The sequence below is a fragment of the Panthera uncia genome, chromosome A2 (genome assembly GCF_023721935.1).
Source record: "Panthera uncia isolate 11264 chromosome A2, Puncia_PCG_1.0, whole genome shotgun sequence".
Classification (NCBI taxonomy): Eukaryota; Metazoa; Chordata; class Mammalia; order Carnivora; family Felidae; genus Panthera; species Panthera uncia.
This window is the reverse complement of record NC_064816.1, coordinates 105,626,109-105,646,643: the sequence shown is the minus strand read 5'-3', so window position 1 is coordinate 105,646,643 and position 20,535 is coordinate 105,626,109. Positions and strand designations below refer to the sequence as shown.

Genomic DNA, 20,535 nt, shown 5'->3' with positions numbered 1-20,535 from the left:
GAGAGACAGGCAAGGAATGCAAAGGGAAGTACTGATTGGAGAAGGATACAGTTGATACTAGTTCATCCTAAAAAGATGTATGTAGCTTTCACATTTGCATCTTTAAATTCTTGTACACACTTCACTGTATGACCCAGCCAATCAGAGACCATGTAAAAAAATTTACTGCTACAATTCCATAAAATATTTCTCATATTTGCATATTTATAGATAGAAAATAAAATAACCGATAGAACCAAAAACTGTAATTGGCGACTAGCAGAGAGAGTATCTGGCAAAAGCAAAATATTAACATCTGAAACTAAGTCCCACAACTGTACATTTAAATCCATAATCTAAAATTTCAACATGAATTTTACATTGTTTTTCAGATATAAGTTAGTGAAACTGAGTTAATAAATATTTACTGAATGCCTACTATGGGACGAACCTTGTTCTAAGTATGTTAAGGTACAATAGTACACATAATACCCTCAAGGAGTTTCCATTCTAGTTAGTGAAACAGGCGATATATAGGAATTTTAAGTGCACCAGAAAAACCAAAGCACTATAACATAGAAATGAAAATGTTTGTAATGATTACTTCATTTGTGGCATAAACAGAATACAAACTGAAAAATAATTGTCTGAGCTTTATTTTCTAGAATATAGTTTACAAGTTTTCAAGGACTCAGTATTCAAAGATTCCCTCAATTATTTCTTCAGTTCAAACCAAAATAACTAACAGAACTTCTAATCTTCTTACTTCCTTTGAAATATTCCCTAAGTAGTGCATTATAAATACTGGATAGGTACATTTTTAAAGGATTTCACATACTATATTTATCACAGTTGCTGAAACACTAGACCTTGAGCTATTAGAGAGCGGAAATCTTTTTCTACCTCTTTTTCTTTTTTGTGAATTCTGCACCTGCACAGGGTTTAGAATAAAGTGCAATCCTGAATTACAAATTTATTATATAATAATTTTAATCTAATAGTGTCAAACAAAGTGCTAACTTTATCATACCTGAAAAATAAATATTTTGTTCAAAGTTGTATTTCAGAATGTTTTGATCAATTAGAAATGGATAAATAGTAGAGTACTTAAATCCTAAGTGCTGCTTTTCAGACAGTCAGAGCAGTATTAGAGTCATGGCTCAAAAGTTTAAGAAGATCCACCCAAGCTGGATTATTTAAACTTGCAATAAATAGATGTATTTTCTTGGAAAAATATCTATTGTTACTGTAAAACTTGAGTTTCCTTTTTAACAAGATTGTATGATTACTCGTTTATATTGTTCTTTCCGCAGGAATCACACACCCCCTGTTTGCATCCTGTTATTCACTTAGAGCTTCCCTTCACTTCGCTATACTGTTTTCCCTAGTAGGAGAGTGGTTTTACTGCACATTAGAATCCTAAACTGTCCGCATGCTCCAAGTCTCCTGGTTTGTAGCATTTAGCATCTGTTCAGATCTTAAACATTACCTCGAAAAATGAATTGTCTGCGTCCTTTCAAAATATTGAATTGCCATCCTACATCACTGGAGGCCTGGAAAAGACTGGAATCTTTTCTACTGATTGTATCTCTCAGTTTCCATCTAATTCTGTGAACAACTTAAGAAACTACTTAGGGTATACATTCCACTAAAACCTAAGCAAACACATTTATATTCTTCTTAAAATTTTGTACATTTGGATTTGTTTTTCTGAAGGCAAAGAGACAATTTTTTAAGTAATTCAGGCGTAATCAAAACCAAGTTAAACCAATGCCTCAGACTCATCTAGGATCTGTAATAAAAATACAGACTCCTTGGTTCTACACTGAAGCCACTCAGAATCAGCAATAAGAGGGGCATGCCCTAGAATGTGCCTTTTAATAACCTTTCCAGGTTATTCTGATACACACTGAAGTTTAAAAACTGTAATGCAAATGACCTAAAATTAAAGGTAATGTAACTGATGAAGGAATGATGAAGGATAATAAGATCCTATTGTTAAATACATTGAACCAGAATGAAAAATTAACTCATTAATGAAGAGCTAAGAAAATAACTGTTAATACGTAAGACCTCCAAAAGGAGCCCAGCTATGCTATAATAACATTCTTTGTAAGTAGGTTTGAAATCTACCTTACTTGGGGTATTCAACAGGACACATGTGTCTCATGAAAAAAATCTATCTATCTATATAAACTTATACATTAAACATACATATATTACTTTAATTAGCATATGTGTGTGTGCATAGATATAAACACACACACTGCCTAGAAAATGGTAATTATGTTAGCGCTTAAATGGTACCTGGCTACTTGCTAAGTAGCTTCAGTGCTAACCCACTATTTCTTTTCTTTTAATTTTTTTTTTTTTGAGAGAGAAAGGGAGAATCAGTGTGTTGAAGGGGCAGAGAAAGGGAGAGAGGGAGAGAGAGGGAGAGAGAGAGAAAGAGAGAGAATCCCAAACAGGCTCTGCACCTTCAGTGCAGACCCCGATTCAGAGCTCAAACTGACGAACCGTGAGATCATGACCTGAGCTGAGATTGGTCCAATGCTTAACTGACTGAGCCACCCAAGAGCCTCTTACCCACTACTTCTAAACAGGGCACAATCTATACATTTTTTTTTAAAGTGTATTTATTTATTTTGAGAGAGAGAGAGAGAGAGAGAGAGAGAGAGGGGCACTTGTGCTCACACATGCACAAATGAGTGGGGGAGAGGGAGAAAGGGAGAGAGAGAGACACACAGAGAGAGAGAGAGAGAGAGACAGAGAGACAGAGAGACAGAGAGACACAGAGAGAGAGAAAGAGAGACAGAGACAGAGAGAAAGAGAGAGAGACAGAGACAGAGAGAGAGAGAGAATCCCAAGCAGGCTCTATGCTTAAAGGGCAGAGTCCTACATGGGGCTTAATCCCAGGAACGGTGAGATCATAACCTTAGCCGTAATCTAGAGGCAGATGCTTAACTGAGTCACCCAGGTGCCCCTTTTCTCTTTTTAACATTTATAGTTTGATTTCCTATCGTATAGGAGCAAGAAACGAAAAGGCAAAAATGACTAACATCAATGCATCTTTACCAAAGTCAAGGAATAACATCTCTCTGGCTTCTAGTCAGTCAACTTTCTAAGGGCAGAAACCAGATCCTGTTTGTCATAGAACCCCTTGCCACAAGGTCAAGCAGTAAGCACTGCATGTGAACTAATGCCGAGGATTAGGACAGCATTCCACAAAGCTGGGAGTGGTTACAGTCTATGATAGGGGCTCCCAAACTTCCACATACATCCAGCCCCACCACTCTACCAGTTTTATTCTGCAGGTCTAGGGTGGGCCCAAGATCTGGCATTTGTAACAAGTTCCCAGGTGACACTACTGCTGCTTATCTGGGGACTACACTTTGAGAACCACAGATCAGGGGAAAGTCCTCAGGACTGTGCTATATAAATGGTTCCCAGAAAAGAGAAGTAATTGGAAGATGGTTAGGAAAAACAACACAGGGCATCCAGAAACCAGGGTTCTAGTTCCAACTCTATCAAAGAATTACCGTTTAGTTGATAAACACACACTCACACTCTCTCACTCTCTCTCACACACACACACACACACACACACACCACTGAATCCCACATAACCCATCCTAGAGATGAAGAATCTGGTGTAAAGGAAAATTCAAAGACTTTATAGATAAGAAACAATTTTAAGTGTCTACTATGAACCTTTAAACATATAATCTGACCTGAAATGATTATCCTCATAATCAGTGTGTATTGCCCAAATCACAACTGTTAAACTACCTAGTTTTTATCCAAAATAAAGATCATACACAGCAAGCAAATAAAAAAATGCCCAGCCTAAACACAGCAAACCATTTAAATATAAACCTGCAGGGAAATAGCTGTTTTCCAATATTCTAAACACATATTATAAATTCAAGTATCTGTAGATGGGTCTAGGGCAGCAGCAGCAGCAGCATCTGAGACCCTGTTAGAAATGCAAAATGCTGGCCCACTTGGGTGGCTCAGTCGGTTAAGGGTCTGACTTCAGCTCAGGTCATGATCTCACAGCTTATGAGTTCGAGCCCCACATCGGGCTCTATGCTCACAGCTCAGAGCCTGGAGCCTGCTTCAGATGCTGTGTCCCTTATCTCTCTCTGCCCTCCCCCACTCGTGTTCTGTCTCACTTCTGTCTCTCAAAATGAAATAACTGTTAAAAAAAATGCAAAATTTCTGACTACCACCTAAACCTAGTAAATAAGAACTCCCATCTTAGTAAGATCCCTATGTGATTTGTAGATACTCAAAGTTTGAGAAGCACTGACTAGGGCACTCAGATTTTATCACTAATTCTTTACTCTATTTGTAAAATTGCATGATATATTTAAAAGAATCAACATTTCCCAAAAAAAAAAAAATCTATTTCTGACATATAAACAGATAAAAAGAGAAACTGAGGAATTATTTTACATAAGAATATGCAATGAAACTTTATTTTCCAACAAAAATTTCCAATAAAATACTTAATTGCTATGAAATCATATATGATTAGAAAGTAACTTCATGGCTGAGTAAACTGAGGTACAGGGATGCTAAATGGTTTGGTTAAAATCAAATAGTTTATCATGGCACAATGAGATTGAAATCCAATTCTGACTCCTGTAATATAATACTCCTTCTGGTGGAAAAAAATTATTTACATTTTCCTGGAGTAAACACACGGTTAATATATAGTAGTAGAAGTGTACATAATTTTTTTAAAGAATAAATATCTACCCAAACATATTGAAGGAAATGAGCAAAAATATGTCATAGTACATGTGTTTTATTCCCTTCATCGAGAGATTGAGAGAGAGAGAGAGAGAGAGAGACAGAGACTTTAAAAAACTGCATTGGAAGGAGTAGTGGAACTGGAAACTATATGGACATAACTTTCAAACCTATGATTTTCACAGAATGACACTACAAATCAGGCAAGTGGAAGCATCTTTCTGATGAATGAACCTGGAACACGTATTTTTAGAAATACTACAAGTTTGGCTCTGCTACTTAAATTTTAATATATAGCAATAAACAAAACTTCTTACCATCAAAGAAGCTCTTGGCTCTTAGGTAACTGACACTGAGCCTGAGAACTGAAAGTTTGTCCAGCTTATTAATAACATCTTGTGGAAAAGGCAGCAGGCTAGCCAAACGGTCCAACTCTGTATTAAGTCGGTCTCTATGTCGCTTGGAAGGATTTGACTTGATTCCTTCAGGTGGGATTGGCTTGACACTGAAAAACAAACAAAATACCACGAAATAAGATAGATGAAGTAAAAATTTCTATTGCATTATAGCTCTTCAGGTATTTCTCTAATGAAACAAACACCAAAAAGTCTACTCAAGTTTACGTAAATCCCTTCAAAAGGCTCCTTTGTATCGTAATTAAGAAAAACAAACAAAAAAAATTGGTAAAATTCCTCATAATGTTTTATTAAAAGCTTATGAACTCATCTTAAGAAAATGCTGAGTGCATCTTATATACTTCATACTTCCTTCACTTCATACATTTGTGGTACAGTGATTCCCAGTAACAAATCCAGTAGGATTATTTTTTCAAACCCAGACACTGTTCCAGAAAGAAATGAAAAAGGAATCTGCAATTAATTATGTGAAGATTACGCTTCCTTTGCTATCTTCCTCAAGAAGCATCTTGGCATCATTTATGATGTAGATAAATAGGAGCTACCCTAATCACCCCAGCTTCCTATATTTAACGCTTTCATCCTGTCAGTGACAACTATTCAAAGTCCTTCTGGCACCTCTATATGGTCATCTAGGCATTTAATGGGGTCCTCCAATATTTAAAAAAAAAAAATTGGCTTCGGTTATTTATATTTGTTGAGTGACAGATATTAGAGGTTAACTGTGATTCCTTGCAAATTTTGCTTTTAGGGCTGGTCAATAATTCTACTTAATTATTAGCTTTCATAGCTTATGTCTTAGAAAATTCAATGAATCCCCAACATGTAGCATGATTTTCATCTGAGAGAAAAGATATTTATAGTTAGGAGTAGAACCTGAGTTCAGATATGAGAAACTGCATAACTTCACAGAAAGGTCTTAGCCAGGATTTCACAGCAGAAATTCATTATTTAAAATGAACTGACAGATCATCACACACACAATGAGATATAGACAAGATATTAAAAAAAAAACAAAAACAAAAACAAAAAAAAAACAAACAAAAAAAACCAAAGATCATGCCTCTTCACCTTTCCATTTACCAGAAAAATAAAATCTTATGCAGGGCATTCTTACAACAAAGACATTTCCCTCCAGTTTTATTGAGAAGACAAAAGCAATTCAAATGATGGAATCTTCAAAAGTAGAAATTGGCCTGAATATAGTGCTGATTTAATCAAAATATTTCTAGATACTTTATGTTTTCAATGTTGTATGTGGAGAAGTAATACTTTATTTAAAAATTAATAAAAAGTCAATAAAGGGGCACCTGGGTGGCTCAGTCAGTTAAGCATCTGACTTCGGCTCAGGTCACAATCTCACGGTTCACGTGTTCAAGCCCCGTGTTGGGCTCTGTGCTGACAGCTGGGAGCCTGGAGCCTGCTTCGGATTCTGTGTCTCCCTCTCCCTCTGCCCCTCCCCACCCCTCTTTCTCTTTCTCTTTCTCTCTCTCTCTCTCTCTCTCTCTCTCTCTCAGAAATTAATAAATATTAAAAAAAAATCTTTTTTAAAGTCAATAAAAATTTTAATGTTTGTTATATATTGTCCCCAACAAGTAATTTCTTCAGAACTTATCTATTTCTGTTTTTATTACAGTTCATGTTATTTCTTTCTTTCTTTTTTTTTTTTTTTTAATGTTTTACTTTTTAAGACAGAGAGAGACAGAGCATAAGTGGGGATACGGTAGAGACAGAGGGAGACACAGAATCCGAAGCAGGCTCCAGGTTCTGAGCTGTTAGCACAGAGCCTGACGCGGGGCTTGAACTCACGAACTGAGATCATGACCTGAGCCGAAGTCGGACGCTTAACCAACTGAGCCACCCAGGCACCCCCAGTTCATGTTATTTCTACAAAAGTAAGAATTAATAAATTGATAAAGTATATGGCATACATACAAAATAAATCAGGTACTTTCTCCAGACTGTGTAATTGCATACTTAGCAGAAACAGATGATTCTTTCTCTATTTTTCCTTAATCATACTGCATTTGTAATCAAATTCAAGTCATCTCTAAATTTCTTCAATTAATCAAATGATTTTCAAAAGTTACCTATAATGCATGTCTACCTCCCTGAATAATTCTCTGATTAATCTCTTGTTGACACAAATATTTACTTGCAGTTATCATGTCCTGGGTAATCTAGGAAAACATTCCTCTCCTACATATTCAAAAAGTGTTATGGGAGCAAAGTATGTGAGCAACTAACTACTTGAATTAAGATCTTTATAGACAAGATAGTATCTGAGATAGACCTTTAAAGATGAACGGGATTTCAGGAGGAGGCAGGGCTGAGAAATGGTGGCCTGTGAAAAGTCCCCTGTCCGTAGTGTGAAGCATAGAGTACAAGAGAGAGGAGAAAGGGGAAAGTGGTTGTGGCCACATTCATGCAACAAATAGTAACCACCTACCATGGGCAAGGCACAGAAGACTCAGCAGTGAACTATACTACATGTACTAATGTTCCTGTTCTCATGAAGCTTACATTCCAGTGGCAGGAAACATAAATAACTAGTTGAGTGAATAAATAAACATATAACTTTCAGAGCTGCTAAGTGTTAAAAAGAAAAATAAAGCAAGATAAGGAACTAAAGAGTGACAAGCATGCTGGTTTTGATAGCCAGGAAGGGTCTCTGATGTTACATTTCAGCACAGACATAAATACAACGAAGGAGTGAGCTATGTGGGTATCTGATGAAAAAAAAATGTTCAAGATAGAGCAAACAGACAATTTCCTCACAGAAATGGTGTAAAATTAGACTCTGGTATCTGGGAGTCATCTTAAGCTCTGAGCTGGGATTTACATGACCAGTCTTGTGTTTTACTAAGCTGACTCTGGCGATGACGAGCATGAAATGTAGGGCAACTCTCAGTGAAGCTAGCACTTGTTTCTAAAATACAAATCTACAACACTCCTCGGATTTAAAAATTTCAGTCGCTCTGGACAGTCCATGTTCCTTAGCCTAGAAGCAAAACACCTCTTGATCTTTTATAGCCCCCTAACTATTCCTCTGGCCTCATTTCCTGCAGCCAAAGCCTTTCTTGTCCATTATACTCCAGACAGAAGAAAGTACTTAGTTATCAATATATACTTTGGTGCTTTCATACATGTTACTCTCCGGAATCCTCTTGTTCTGTCTCATCCGCTACAAAGCCGTGCTCAATTAGATGACTTCTGTAAAGTCCTCCCTGACCTACTCACAATGGATCCCTCTTGTACTACTTCTGTACCTTATGCATCTTAAGCAAATGTCTTATACAACGATTCCATTAAGGAATACCCTGTGCAGATAGTATTTCCAATAAACTGAAAACGCATTTCGTCTCGCACTCTTGGTAGCTTTCCAGTAATGATTATAAAACATCGGGGACAAGACAGTAACACAATGAACCAAGACAAACTAAGAGGACACAGAGAAATAACAATCACGATACAAAAAAAGAAAAAAAAATCATTCAAGATATTGCTCCATGAAGTCCTGCTGTCCATCTTGTGCTGTCTCTCTGCAGTGCTCAACCATGAGCTAGATGAACCTACTTCTTTGCACAACATAAAACTTTCCACAGCTCTAATGTGTTATCTATCATACACATTATGGAATATTTAGCATGAGATCAAATTTCTTAAGTGTTATGTAACTGGTAATACTTAGACTTGTTTATTGCTCTTATGCCTGTAAACTTGATCGTTTTTGTATCCCCAGTGCTCAACATAGTACTATCCACAGAGTGGACCTTCAGTTAATGTTTGCTGATCAAAAGTATCTGGAAAAAGAGTTATCAGGACCTGACCAAAGGCAGTGATAGGAAAGAAAGTAAGGCCTGGTATGAGATACTTCAACACAGCACTTTATGCCCATCATAAAGCTTGCTATATAGCAAGACTCCAATGTTTGCTGATGGGGCACAGGAAGTACGGAAGAGGAAAACATGGAGTGAGGAAGAAGCAGGTTGGGGTAAGGACTATACTTCCTAATGGAAGGTACACCAAACAAAGAGAACGAGATGAGAGGACAGAGCTTGATGATACAGACATTTAGGCATAACATTGGGGAAGAGGCACAGGCAAAGACAACAGAGGAGGAATTACAAGAAGACAGGAAAAGAACCAGGTTGGAATATTCTGGATATTACAAAACAAAATCAAATACACAGAAAAATTAAATGAGAAGTACCCACCGGATGTGGCATTTCAAATGCACTACTGCTAAAAGTAAAGCAACCAACGTGGCATACTCTGTCACTGATTTTGTGAGAAATGTTTACAACTATTTTGTGAAAGTATTTCATTCTTATCTACACATCTTAAAGATGCGCATAATAATTCGATAGAAAAAGTAAACTTACATCGGTTACACCTGACTTGGGTTATGCTAGTACTTTTACTTTCATATCGCCTTTAAATCTATGCCAAAATATATACTGCCAACTACCTATTTAAATGAGAGGCTATATTTGAAATATAAACAAACATCCCTGTAACCTTAGACTTGGGAGATCTGAAGTTAAGATATCTCTTGACATAGAGAGACCACTGATGTTGATAAAGAGAAGAAGCAATTTATTATTTTCTTAAAGCCTTACCTCAAAACCTTGTCCCAACCTGCAAATCAAAACTGTTGTGAAATCAAGACTCTAGCTGACTGTGTGCCATGCTTCTGTTTTCAAAGCCCTGCATGCTGTAAGTACTGCTATTGAGAAGCCCAACGCCACATCCAATGCTAATATGAGTGCCATCTTTAAAGCCTTTTCAATATCCCAGTGTTGAGTGTCTATTAGACCCCTCACTTGCGCCCAGTGTTGAAAACAAGTTAAATGTCTAACCCAGTTTAATCTGGGTTACTATAAGTTACCACAACTGTAAATGTTTATGTTTTCATATGACATTTATCATAAAACCTCAAATCTCACGCAAAAATAGTTTCAGTAATCCTATGAGATTAAAGCAACGTTTTCTAACAGATTACCTATCGCAGTACTGAGTCTGCTCTATCAGCTTTTTCCTCTCAGTGACTTAATCTATTCCCACTGCTTCTGTCAATTTACCAATAAATTGCTAATCTTTATATCCAGCTCCTGTACCTGGGTGTCTTCTCATTTACATTTTCCAGAATTTAGGCACCCCCTTCTTAGCATGTGATACGGTACTACTCTTCACTTTAGCCAATGGCTATGAAACTGAAATAATCCTCAATAAATCTCTGCCCCATACTGACTTTACTCAAGCCATTCATTCACCATTTCCACCTCAATGGCTTCAGTGTGTACTTATTTATCTCTGAAAGTAAATGTTAAATGTTTCAAGTCATAAATTATATGATTAATGTAACATTGGACAGGTGATCTGTGACACAAATAAAGTCATATTTCATTGGCAGGGTGAATACAGCTGGATATTTTACTTTCCCAGATGAAGGGGGAAAAAATCTACAGAAACTTCTGAGAATTCTAGCTGAAAGTCACTTTTAATGAGCCAGAATTCTTCAATCACCTGCTGCTGCCACTGTATAGTTGTGATGAGTCCTTCCCTTTCCCCCTTTTTGCTATACCTAAGGATAGGCAATAAGGTTCAAACAGCACATAATCTCTAGCACAAGACTTTAACAGTGAAAACCTGGAACATGAAAGATGCCCTAGAAATCACGGTTACTTCCAAAATCCTGAAAAAAGTCATTGAAAGTGTTTCCTTTTTCCTTTCTTATATGAATGCATATATTTTTTTCAGTATGTCCTTTGGAACCCATATAAAAAGTATCTACTATACTAAAATCACTAAAGCATGACAATTTTAAGTGGTGGTCAATTGTTTAGTAAATAATTGTAAATACTGACCGTGTGCATGGTATTAAGAAGCTCTGGTGGCTACAAACGCAAATAAAAGCCTGAGCTAACCTTGAAGAACTTATCTTTCTTACTAGGAGGAGATGCATTATAAGAAGGCAATATCAAACAAATGTGTCATACAGTTGCCACAAAAGTGATGCTCAGGAGTTCAGGAAAGTAAGAGCAGGTAGAGCAATAGGGGAAGGTTCATGAAGATCTGGCATCTAAACCAGGTCTAAAAAGACAGGTAAGTCACTTCTGGTTTTGTGACAGCCAAGTACATAGCTCTCTAAAAAGATCCTTCTCTTCAGATAATTCATGCTAGAAAGGAAAACAAGAGACAGAAACAATCTGTATCCAATAAACCTAAAAGATAGCTAAACCCAGATATAAATAATACGGAGATGAAAAATGGGTACAAACAAAATCAATGATAACAAAGAACAGGAAGGAAAATGTACTCACAGTATATTACTTAGCTCAGCAGTAAACAATATTTACAGTTAAAAAATACGGAAACACCCAAAGTTAATTTAATCCGTAACAGTGAAAAAGTTATATTGGGAGAGTGAAGAAGGTGAGGGGGGGAGGAGATATGAAGTAACAATCACTTTAACTATGACAATAAAACATCAACAGAAAATACCTAATATGCTCAAAAGACAGCATGATACACATACCCTTGACTTATTTAACCATGCATGTGTTATTTAATAGGAATACTGTCCCAAAAAAGTATTTCAATCAAAGGGAAAAGAGCAAAATGAAAAATATAAGACAAAGCAAACAATACACTTCAAGTAGAAAAATCTGCAAATAAACTATTACTACTAGTATTACAACTTCATACACGCATGCGCGCGCGCGCACACACACACACACACACACACACACACGCTCACAAACCCAACATTTAAGTTGAATTACCTACCCCTCCTCTCTTTTTTGCCTATGAAATTGACAATTCCCATTTTAAAGCAAAAATGCAAGGACACAGGCACTCTCCCATACTATGCACAGGAATAATTTTTTTTTGTAGAGTAATTTGATACTATTTCAAAGGATATTTGGCTCAACCTTGAAAGTATGCATACACACCTTTGTACCTCCAAATTCCATGTAAAGGAATTTTTCCTAAGGAAACAACTAAGAATCTGCATAGAAACTCATGTATCTCAAGGATATTCTCTGAAATACCAGATAAAATATTAAGAAGTTGGAAGTAACAGAATTTCCCCCCAAAACAAAAATAGTTAAATAAATCATGGAACATTTATAGAATGGAGTACTATGCAGCCACTGAAAACCATATAGGAATTATAAAGAAAGGGAGGCAGGTAGTAAATCCTAAGAAAGACCAAGAGGAAAGACCATGAATGCAAGTACGGAGGTAAGCACAAGTCTGGCAAACAGTAAATCATTTATTTCATATAACACTAATTAATGTTATTATTGCAAATAACACTAATTATTTAAGGAGAAACAGGGGGCATTAAGGAAATCCCTAGTATATGGGTGTGCCATAAAAATCACTAAACTTACTTACCTGAGCACTATTGTGAAGTTGGTAATAACATAAGCTTTGTAGCCATAAGACCTGAAATCCGATATTCAAACTCAGCTTTCTCATTTGCTACCTAACAATTCTGAATCTGAATCCCAGATCCCTATCTATAAAATAAATAGTAATACCTTTTCACACTACCATCATAAAAATAAAATAAAATGTAAAACACTGTGCACATATATATCACAATAAGTACTAATGAACAGTAGCTTTTTGATAAACTTTTGGGCAAAAAAAAATCCATTTAAAAAAAAAACTGCGGAAGTAGAAAGGTACTGTTGTTAGAGATTTGCATGGTATTTATTTCTAAGTAACTGTCCTAATTATATACAATGCTAAGCACGCACTATATAAGTTTAGATGTCAGTGAAGTACCACATTTCAGCCATAATCATAATTGAGAACATAATCATATACTGCCTCTTACAGGAGAACTGATTGTTCTGTGATAATGTAAGCTACAATTATTTATAGAATAGAATTTTCCATTTCATTTATATCATTAAACAATGATTTACAGTCTTTACAGTTTATAAAAGTTTTGTTCTTCTCATTTTAGTTGTGAGACTGACTGTGTAGGTATTGACTGTGCTCCTTTGCTGGTCAATCACTTGCTTGGATCTACAAGAGCAAGGAAACTAGACTTCATCCTTTAGTTTAGACCTAATGCTCTTTCCATTTATTTCTCATTTTTCCCTCTTTTTGCCAGTTATTTTTCATAAATGCTGATAACTAAACACTTTCACTTATTCATTTCATAGTTCCAATATGTAAGGATCTTTGTCGTCATGATGCATAAACTAAGGAAAGCTATCTGAAAAATATGATAAAACGATAATTATGGAAGTGAAAAGACCTATCCCTTTATTTTAAAAGCTATTTGGGAAATGATACCATAGTATATTTATATGAAATACTTTCAGTAAAACAATATATAATTTTATTCCACTACTATATATAAATGAGGCTTATGAAGCTTAAATAAACAGTAACTTAGCAAATATAGCAACAAAGACCATGCTTTTATATTATATAACTAGTATATTAAGGTAACCAGGATCATCTAATACTGAGAAGTTATTACCCATACAGGCATTTCATGATGGCTGTCTTGATCACCACTGCTGTGACTATCATTTTTAAGTGTAGATGTCATTTACTCAACACCTATTATTTACCAACAATCAGTAATAACTTTGTAGAAAAACAGTAAATTAAGGTACTGCTCGACTTTTCCAGTAGTAACAAAACTTTAAAAAATGTAAAAATATATACAAAGTTATTATCAACAGGAAAAAAAGATTCTATTTAATTCAGTGGTATCCTTTTCACCTACCTTCATGAGACAAAGTAACTAAACAAATGAACAATACTTTCATCTCCAAAGAAAACAAAACAGGAACATAATTTAAATTAAAAAGAAGAATTTCATTTGTTTGTGTTCTAAGCAGAGTGATTACATATAGAGCAACACCTTAAGGAAAGCAACGGTAGAATCCATTCCTAAGGGTATCTTTGGAAATTTCCTTTAGGAACATGGGTCTGGTGCAAGGTTGGTTAGGATCCTTTAATTTCCTAACTTAATTATTGCAAAAAGAAGGGAAACATTTACTGAGCATCTACTATGTACAAGATACTTTAGTGGGATTAAATTTAACACATTTAAGTTGTATTTGGTGCCAATTAGATAATTTTCAATGTTAGACTTGCCACTAGGGGGAGATTATCTTGTTTAATACAGTCAATTGAAGAGGGACTGGAAGAGCTTCAGATTAAAGTTGTCACATACTTGATTATAAAATTTTATGAAACTGGATATTAAATTGACTGTATTGTTAACAGTCCTATAATTATGATACAACATATCTTTTTTCTCTTTAAGTAAAATAAAATGACTCTCACTTAAGGGATCAAAGTTAAATACCATTTTCAGCTCAGACTAGTCGTGTTTTTCTGATAATGCTGGCATATTTTAGACCTCATTAGCTAAAAACTAGTAATTTAAATGCATGTTAAACGTAGCATTAGGTTTAATGGCCACATTCCTAAAATAAACCTTGACTAACTGCATTATAAAGTAATCCGTTTTTCATTCAGGTAAAAACAACTTATAATCAATTTCACGTGATTCTGCAAATGCCAGCACTAGGCTTTCCTTAAGGGAGCAACATGGTGACATGTTAAGGCATTTATATGACTACAAGCAACACAAAGTACTCAATAAAGATCAGATAAAATCTATACTAAAATAAAATGAACGTGAACGTGGATAATGCTTTAGTTATACTGTATTACAAGAGATTGTTAAATACAAATGTATTTACAAGTTTTCTGAAGTATATTAAAACGCTAAAATAAAACAACGAAAGATAGATCTTACATAAATAAAATGCTAACTAAAAGCCAAAGATGTTAAACTTTATAATGAATACAACATTAAGGCTTTTGATTAAAAAAAAAAAAAAAAAGTCATCTAGATGCTTTGTTACGACAATGATTAAAACCTAAAAATTCATCACAGAGATCTTCAAGTTTTCTGACCATACACAGAAAACCCATGATACTGCCTTTATATTAGGCTAAGTATACTACTGTATTAACAAATACATAGAAGAGGCATTTGGGATGCCTCTGGTTATTTTAAATAACCACCAAACACAAGGCCAAGTTAGACAAATACATTTTTATATAAGGAACTCCTTTATAAAATATAAGTATTTTAAGCCAATGCCACAGAAAATTGCTGACTAGGCAGTATTCCTAATGCCAGCCACACTGCAGGATAAGACTTCCAAATTTTAATCAGTCTACTTATAGGTTAGTATCTCCTCTTAAGGCCAAGTCTAGACCTGAAGAACTATAATTGAAATTCTAAAAGGAAATTAAAACTTCAGAATAATGAAACTTTTAAACCTGTTACTGGTTCCAAACACATATTCTGAATTGTGATTTTTCTGATCTGGATTAGTGATCTAAACTGAGTTTTAAGCAAAGTGTACACTTCTGACTTGTTCTGAGTAAACGTTTCTGTTCTTAAAATGGTTTATGAAGATTTGAAAAAAATGTTAAGTAGCTCAAAGATCAAATTAGTAATAAACACGTGAATATAACGATCTCAGCAATCTGTGTCAAGCATTAATTTTTTTTCCTGAACATTATTTTAATGTATTTACCATCTCACACAAATATATATCACCAAAACAAATATCTAAGTTTCTAATTAATCTATTAGAATCGATAAAACTTTGAAGGAAGGGAAAAAGAGAAAAATGCTAAGAATGCAAACGTGTTTCAGTAATTCCAGCTTTAAATCTTTCACTTTACAGACCCTAAAATCACTTCAAAAGTGGTAAGAAAAGTCCCCAAAAGGGTGGCTGAAAATACAAATCCCCCGCTGTATCCTGTCCACTACACTCAATTCATCCCTGCTCCCCTGTATCTACATTTTACCGATATGATCACGTTGAGCGCTATAAAATTACTGCCAAATAAGTAAATAAGAGCCGGTTGCAGAGACCAAAAAATACCTTCAGAGGAACTCAGACCCTTTTTTGCAGACGGCACGTGTTTAGCTCTTTAAAACATCTGGCCCTACCAGGATGAAAATAATAACCGTCCTCTAACCCAACCAATGAAAATATTAAAAATCGAAGAGGATTTCAAGGCGGTTTTGTGTTAATTAATCCACCAGTCCCACTGGGCAGGCTAGACCAGTCAACAAATTAAGACCACAGAAAAGAGAGGTGCAGATGGGTGGGGGTGCGGGAGGGTGCGTGTGCACCGCGAAGTGGGAGGGGGTGCATTTTTTTTAAATGCGATCATTAAAAACTAAAAACCCAAGGCCTGGGTCTGTCGACCGGCCTCTAAATCTCGATTTCACGGACTGTATCGCGAATGAACCTAATCTCTGCACGGCGGGGATTTGGAGGCGGGGTGGGGCCGCCTCCCGCACCGGGGTGCAGTGGCGCACACTCCGCGCGGAAGACTAGCTCTGCACACTCACGTTTTCTGCACCGGCTTCCGCCGCTTGCGACTGGCGTAGGTGATGTGAGAGCTGCTGCTGTTCATGGTGCCCAGCCGGCGGCGGCTCCTCCCCAGGAGCGGGCGCAGACGGCCAGGTTCCCGGGACCCGGAGAGACCCGGACGACTGCAGCGGCCGGCGCCGGATTCCACGAAGTCGCGCCCGCTCCACCTGCGTCCTCGCGAGGACGCCGCGCGCCCCGAACCCTGGCTCCCGCAGCCCCGCGCGTCCAGGTGCGCCGCCCGGGCCTGGCGCTGAGGGGCGAGGGGCGGAGACCGGAGAGCAAGGCGGCGCAGGTGCCTTCAACACCGGCAGAGGCGGCGTAGCGCTGTCCGCAGGTAGGCGGCCCGGGTGGAGGAGGAGCCTGGGCAGCCTGTTTGCAATACCGGCCTGGGTCGCGCGCTGTGGCGCCTCGCCCCGTGACCGTCGCCGCGGCCCCTCGGGTAAGGGAGGCGCAGCTCCGCTGCTCCTGGGGCTTCCCCTATCCCGGGTGCTTCCCGCCTGCAGAGCTCAGACTTCGGCCGCACTCCCCTACCACCAGCTTCCGCTAGACTACGCAGCTGCCTCTGCTTTGAGCCGGTGGTCCTGATCACGTTTTCGGGACCGAGCGTCGAGGGGACTCTCCTCGTTGCCTCTGGACTCAGTGCACAGCGGCTGAAGAGCAGAAGCGCCCCGACTCCACTGCAGCCCCGCCCAGCTCGTTGTAGCCCCGCCCTATGCCACTTGGCCACGCCCCTCATTACATTCCCTTGAGGGCCCCACCCTCCCTGCGCGTGATGACGTAAAACGTAACGACGCCCTCCCCCCTCCGCGTAGCCGTCTTCTTTAGGTCAAGGGGAGGATTCTGTGAAAACATTTCCACACCTCTAGAAGGGAGGTGTGACAACAGATTACGTAGAGCCAAACTCTGTAGCTAGACTAGCGCAAGGAGACATGCCAAATAGTGAGCTTAACTTCACCTATGTGAGAGACAGTGACTCAGCTAACTTTTGGCTAAGAGTTACAGTGAGCTGGCAGATAACCAATGGGACTCTAAATATTTTCCTAGAGGGGAAAGCTTCATTCAGGAGGCCACATCTGAGTTGAACTAGAAGGCTAAGAGTTTCCTTGGTCTTTTGTTGTTGTTGTTTCCTTACCAGTCAGAATAACTTTGTTACTCTCCAGCCAGATTTCGATAGGACGGAAAGGAAACAACGAAGAAGGAAAGGAGGCACTTAGAGATAAGAAGTGGTCTGGTATGATTGGAGAGAGGCACTGGAAGAGAACTTCAGGACTTCTAGGATCAAATCAGAAAGCCTTGATGAAGAGTGTAGATTTTATTTTGTAGTCAGTGGAAACCTTTTAAAGATACGCAGCATGAAAGTGACATTGTGGTGTCCTAGAAAAGTCACTCTGGGAGGAAAGTGCAAACTGTATTACAGGAGAGCAAGGCTGGATGCAAGGGGAGTAGTAAGAGAGTTGTTGAAATAGTTCAGGTGAAAGTCCAAGGAAGTAGCAGTGGGACAGAAAAGAACAAATAGATGATGATAAAAAAGGATAAGAAAATAGAAGAGAGCGCACTCAAATGGCCCATGATTTCTTACCCTGTGCTGGTAACCAAGATAGTGAACACAGAGAAGTTTATTTGCTTGTCAGCAACAAAGTGCATCTAGACCAGGATGCCTAGATGACATCTCACACCATATTCTATCCTACATTTTAACATGTCTTCAAGCCCTTTCCAAACTGGTAAGTTTCTTACCTCAAGTGCCATTGATGGATAAATTGAGCTTATCATTTTATTTAGCTGAAACTGCTTTATCATTGGCTTTACCATTCTCTAGATCAACCTATGAAATATCTTCAACTCCTCTTCGACTTCCTTCCTAATTATTAAAGAAAGTGCTATTACATTTTGTTCTTTGCAATGTCCCTATTCATCTCCCTCTACCTTATTCTTCAATAATTACAGAGAGTGCCCAGCTCAAATCCCATACCATTTGGTATTCTTCAACTGATATTATCCTCTCCATACATTAATTCATCAAGAGATATTTTGAGAGTAACACCTATGTGTCAGAAATTGTTCTAGTACTGGGAAGATAATGGTGAACAAAACCAGAAATATAACAGCCTGTCAAGGAATATGGGAATATGGTGATCTAGTAAATGAATTTGACCAAGTCATGCAGGCAAAGATAGGCTTTCCAAAAAAATAAAAAATAAAAAAATAAAAACAAAAACAAAAAAAAAATGGTAATTGAGTTGAGGTCTGAAGGATAAGCAGGGTTACCTAGGAGAAAGGAGGGAAGAACATTCCAAGCCATTGAAACAGTACAAGCAACATCGCTTTAGTGGGAAAAAGCTTGACTGATACAAGGGATCAAAACAAGTTCAGGGCATAAATGGTGAAATTTGTGTTTCAAAAATAATACCGTATCTGCAGGGTGTAGAATAGATTAAAGAAGGAGGAGCAGAGTAGAATGGATGGAAGTAATACTCCTTAGGAAATCATTTGTAGTAGCCCAGCCCAGAGATGACAATCATTGATACTAGGATGGAGATGATGATGGAGATGAAGTAAGTAGACTACATTCTATAGACATTTGGGAGGCCTCAGAAGATAGAGTGGATATATGACAGAGAAGAGGATGTATCAAAAACTTAATAATTTTCTGGACTATGTACCTGGCTGTGTGATACTGGCATGTACTTTTGGGAAATCACTAATATAGCTCGGATCTCTTATGTTTGAAGTGCCTTTGATACATCTAAGAGAAGATGTCAAGTAGGTGATAAGACATACAAGTTTGTAATTCAAAGAAGATGTGTAAGCTGGAGACATAAATTTAGAAGTCATTTGCATTTAAGGGCACCTAGGTGGCTCATTTAGTTGAGTGTCTGACTCTTGATTTTAGCTCAGATCATGATGCCAGGGTCCTAGGATCCCAGGATCCAGCCCAGCATCAGGCTCCATGCTCAGCATGGAGAAGAGCAATTCTCTTCTCTCTCTCCCTCTGCCCCTCTCCCCTGCTCATGCATGTACACACTCTCTCTCTCTCTCTCTCTCTCAAAAAAAAAAAAAAAAAAAAGTGTTTGGTTGACAGAGCATGGAGTTTATATGGTACAAATATATACTGGAAAATATATACTGGAAAAGAAGGACTATGTCCCAAAGAACTTCAATATATAATATCTAATAGCTGGATAGAAGATTGTGGTCCTATAAAACCAAGTGAAAAAGTCACTAGAAACAGGAAAATAACAGGATAACAGGAAAATAAGACCATCATGTCATAGAGAACAATGTGGAAAAATATCAGGTGTGGTTCACAGAAATGAATGCTGTTGATAGGTTCAAATAAGATGAGAACTGAAAATGTCTTTGTTGGCTTCTCAACATGCAACCATTGGTGACTTTAGTGAACAGTATGTTGATGGACTAATGACCTGCAAGTAAGATTGATGCATACAGAATCCAATCCACTTCTGTACTGGGGGTGAAGAAATGGCGTAAGCAAACACAGTTCTTTCTTTCTAACAATTTCTTTTTTAAAAAAGTTTGGCTGTGAAAGGGAGGGACCTGCGATGGTAGCTAGTGGGGAGTAAAGGGTTAAATTGAGGTAGGTGTGTGTGTGTGTGTGTGTGAGCGTGCACGCTTTAATGGGTGCTACTTAAGCAGTTGAGACCGAGAGGAGATTGAGATTGACTGTGAAAGAAAAGGAGCAGTGAAGGAACAATAGATATTAAAAATAGTAAGGGCAGGGAAGAATGAGTTCCAAAGCAGAACAGGAGAATTAGGATTATAGTAGATTAGGTAATGGCAGAAAAATCTCCTCTAGTGCTTTACTCTTCATGGCGGTCCATGGCTTCTCGGGAAGTTATATGAAATGGAGACTTCACTTGGGTGTCTCTACAGAATCAGAATCTGAATTTTGAATAGAATTTGAGTCA

At 37.6% G+C, this 20,535-nt stretch overlaps 1 protein-coding gene across 1 annotated transcript in view; it reads right to left on the bottom strand.

Annotated features, from left to right (window-relative positions):
• The window catches only part of AHR (aryl hydrocarbon receptor), a 56,664-nt gene extending 39,385 nt beyond the window's left edge, over positions 1-17,279 (bottom strand). The window contains exons 1-2 of the mRNA XM_049641592.1: positions 16,585-17,279; positions 5,055-5,242 (exon numbers count right to left, since the gene is read on the bottom strand). Coding sequence (XP_049497549.1) covers positions 5,055-5,242; positions 16,585-16,649 — 253 coding nt within the window. The 5' untranslated portion in view covers positions 16,650-17,279. The remainder of the gene's footprint in view (positions 1-5,054; positions 5,243-16,584) is intronic.
• Between the last annotated feature and the right edge of the window lie 3,256 nt (positions 17,280-20,535).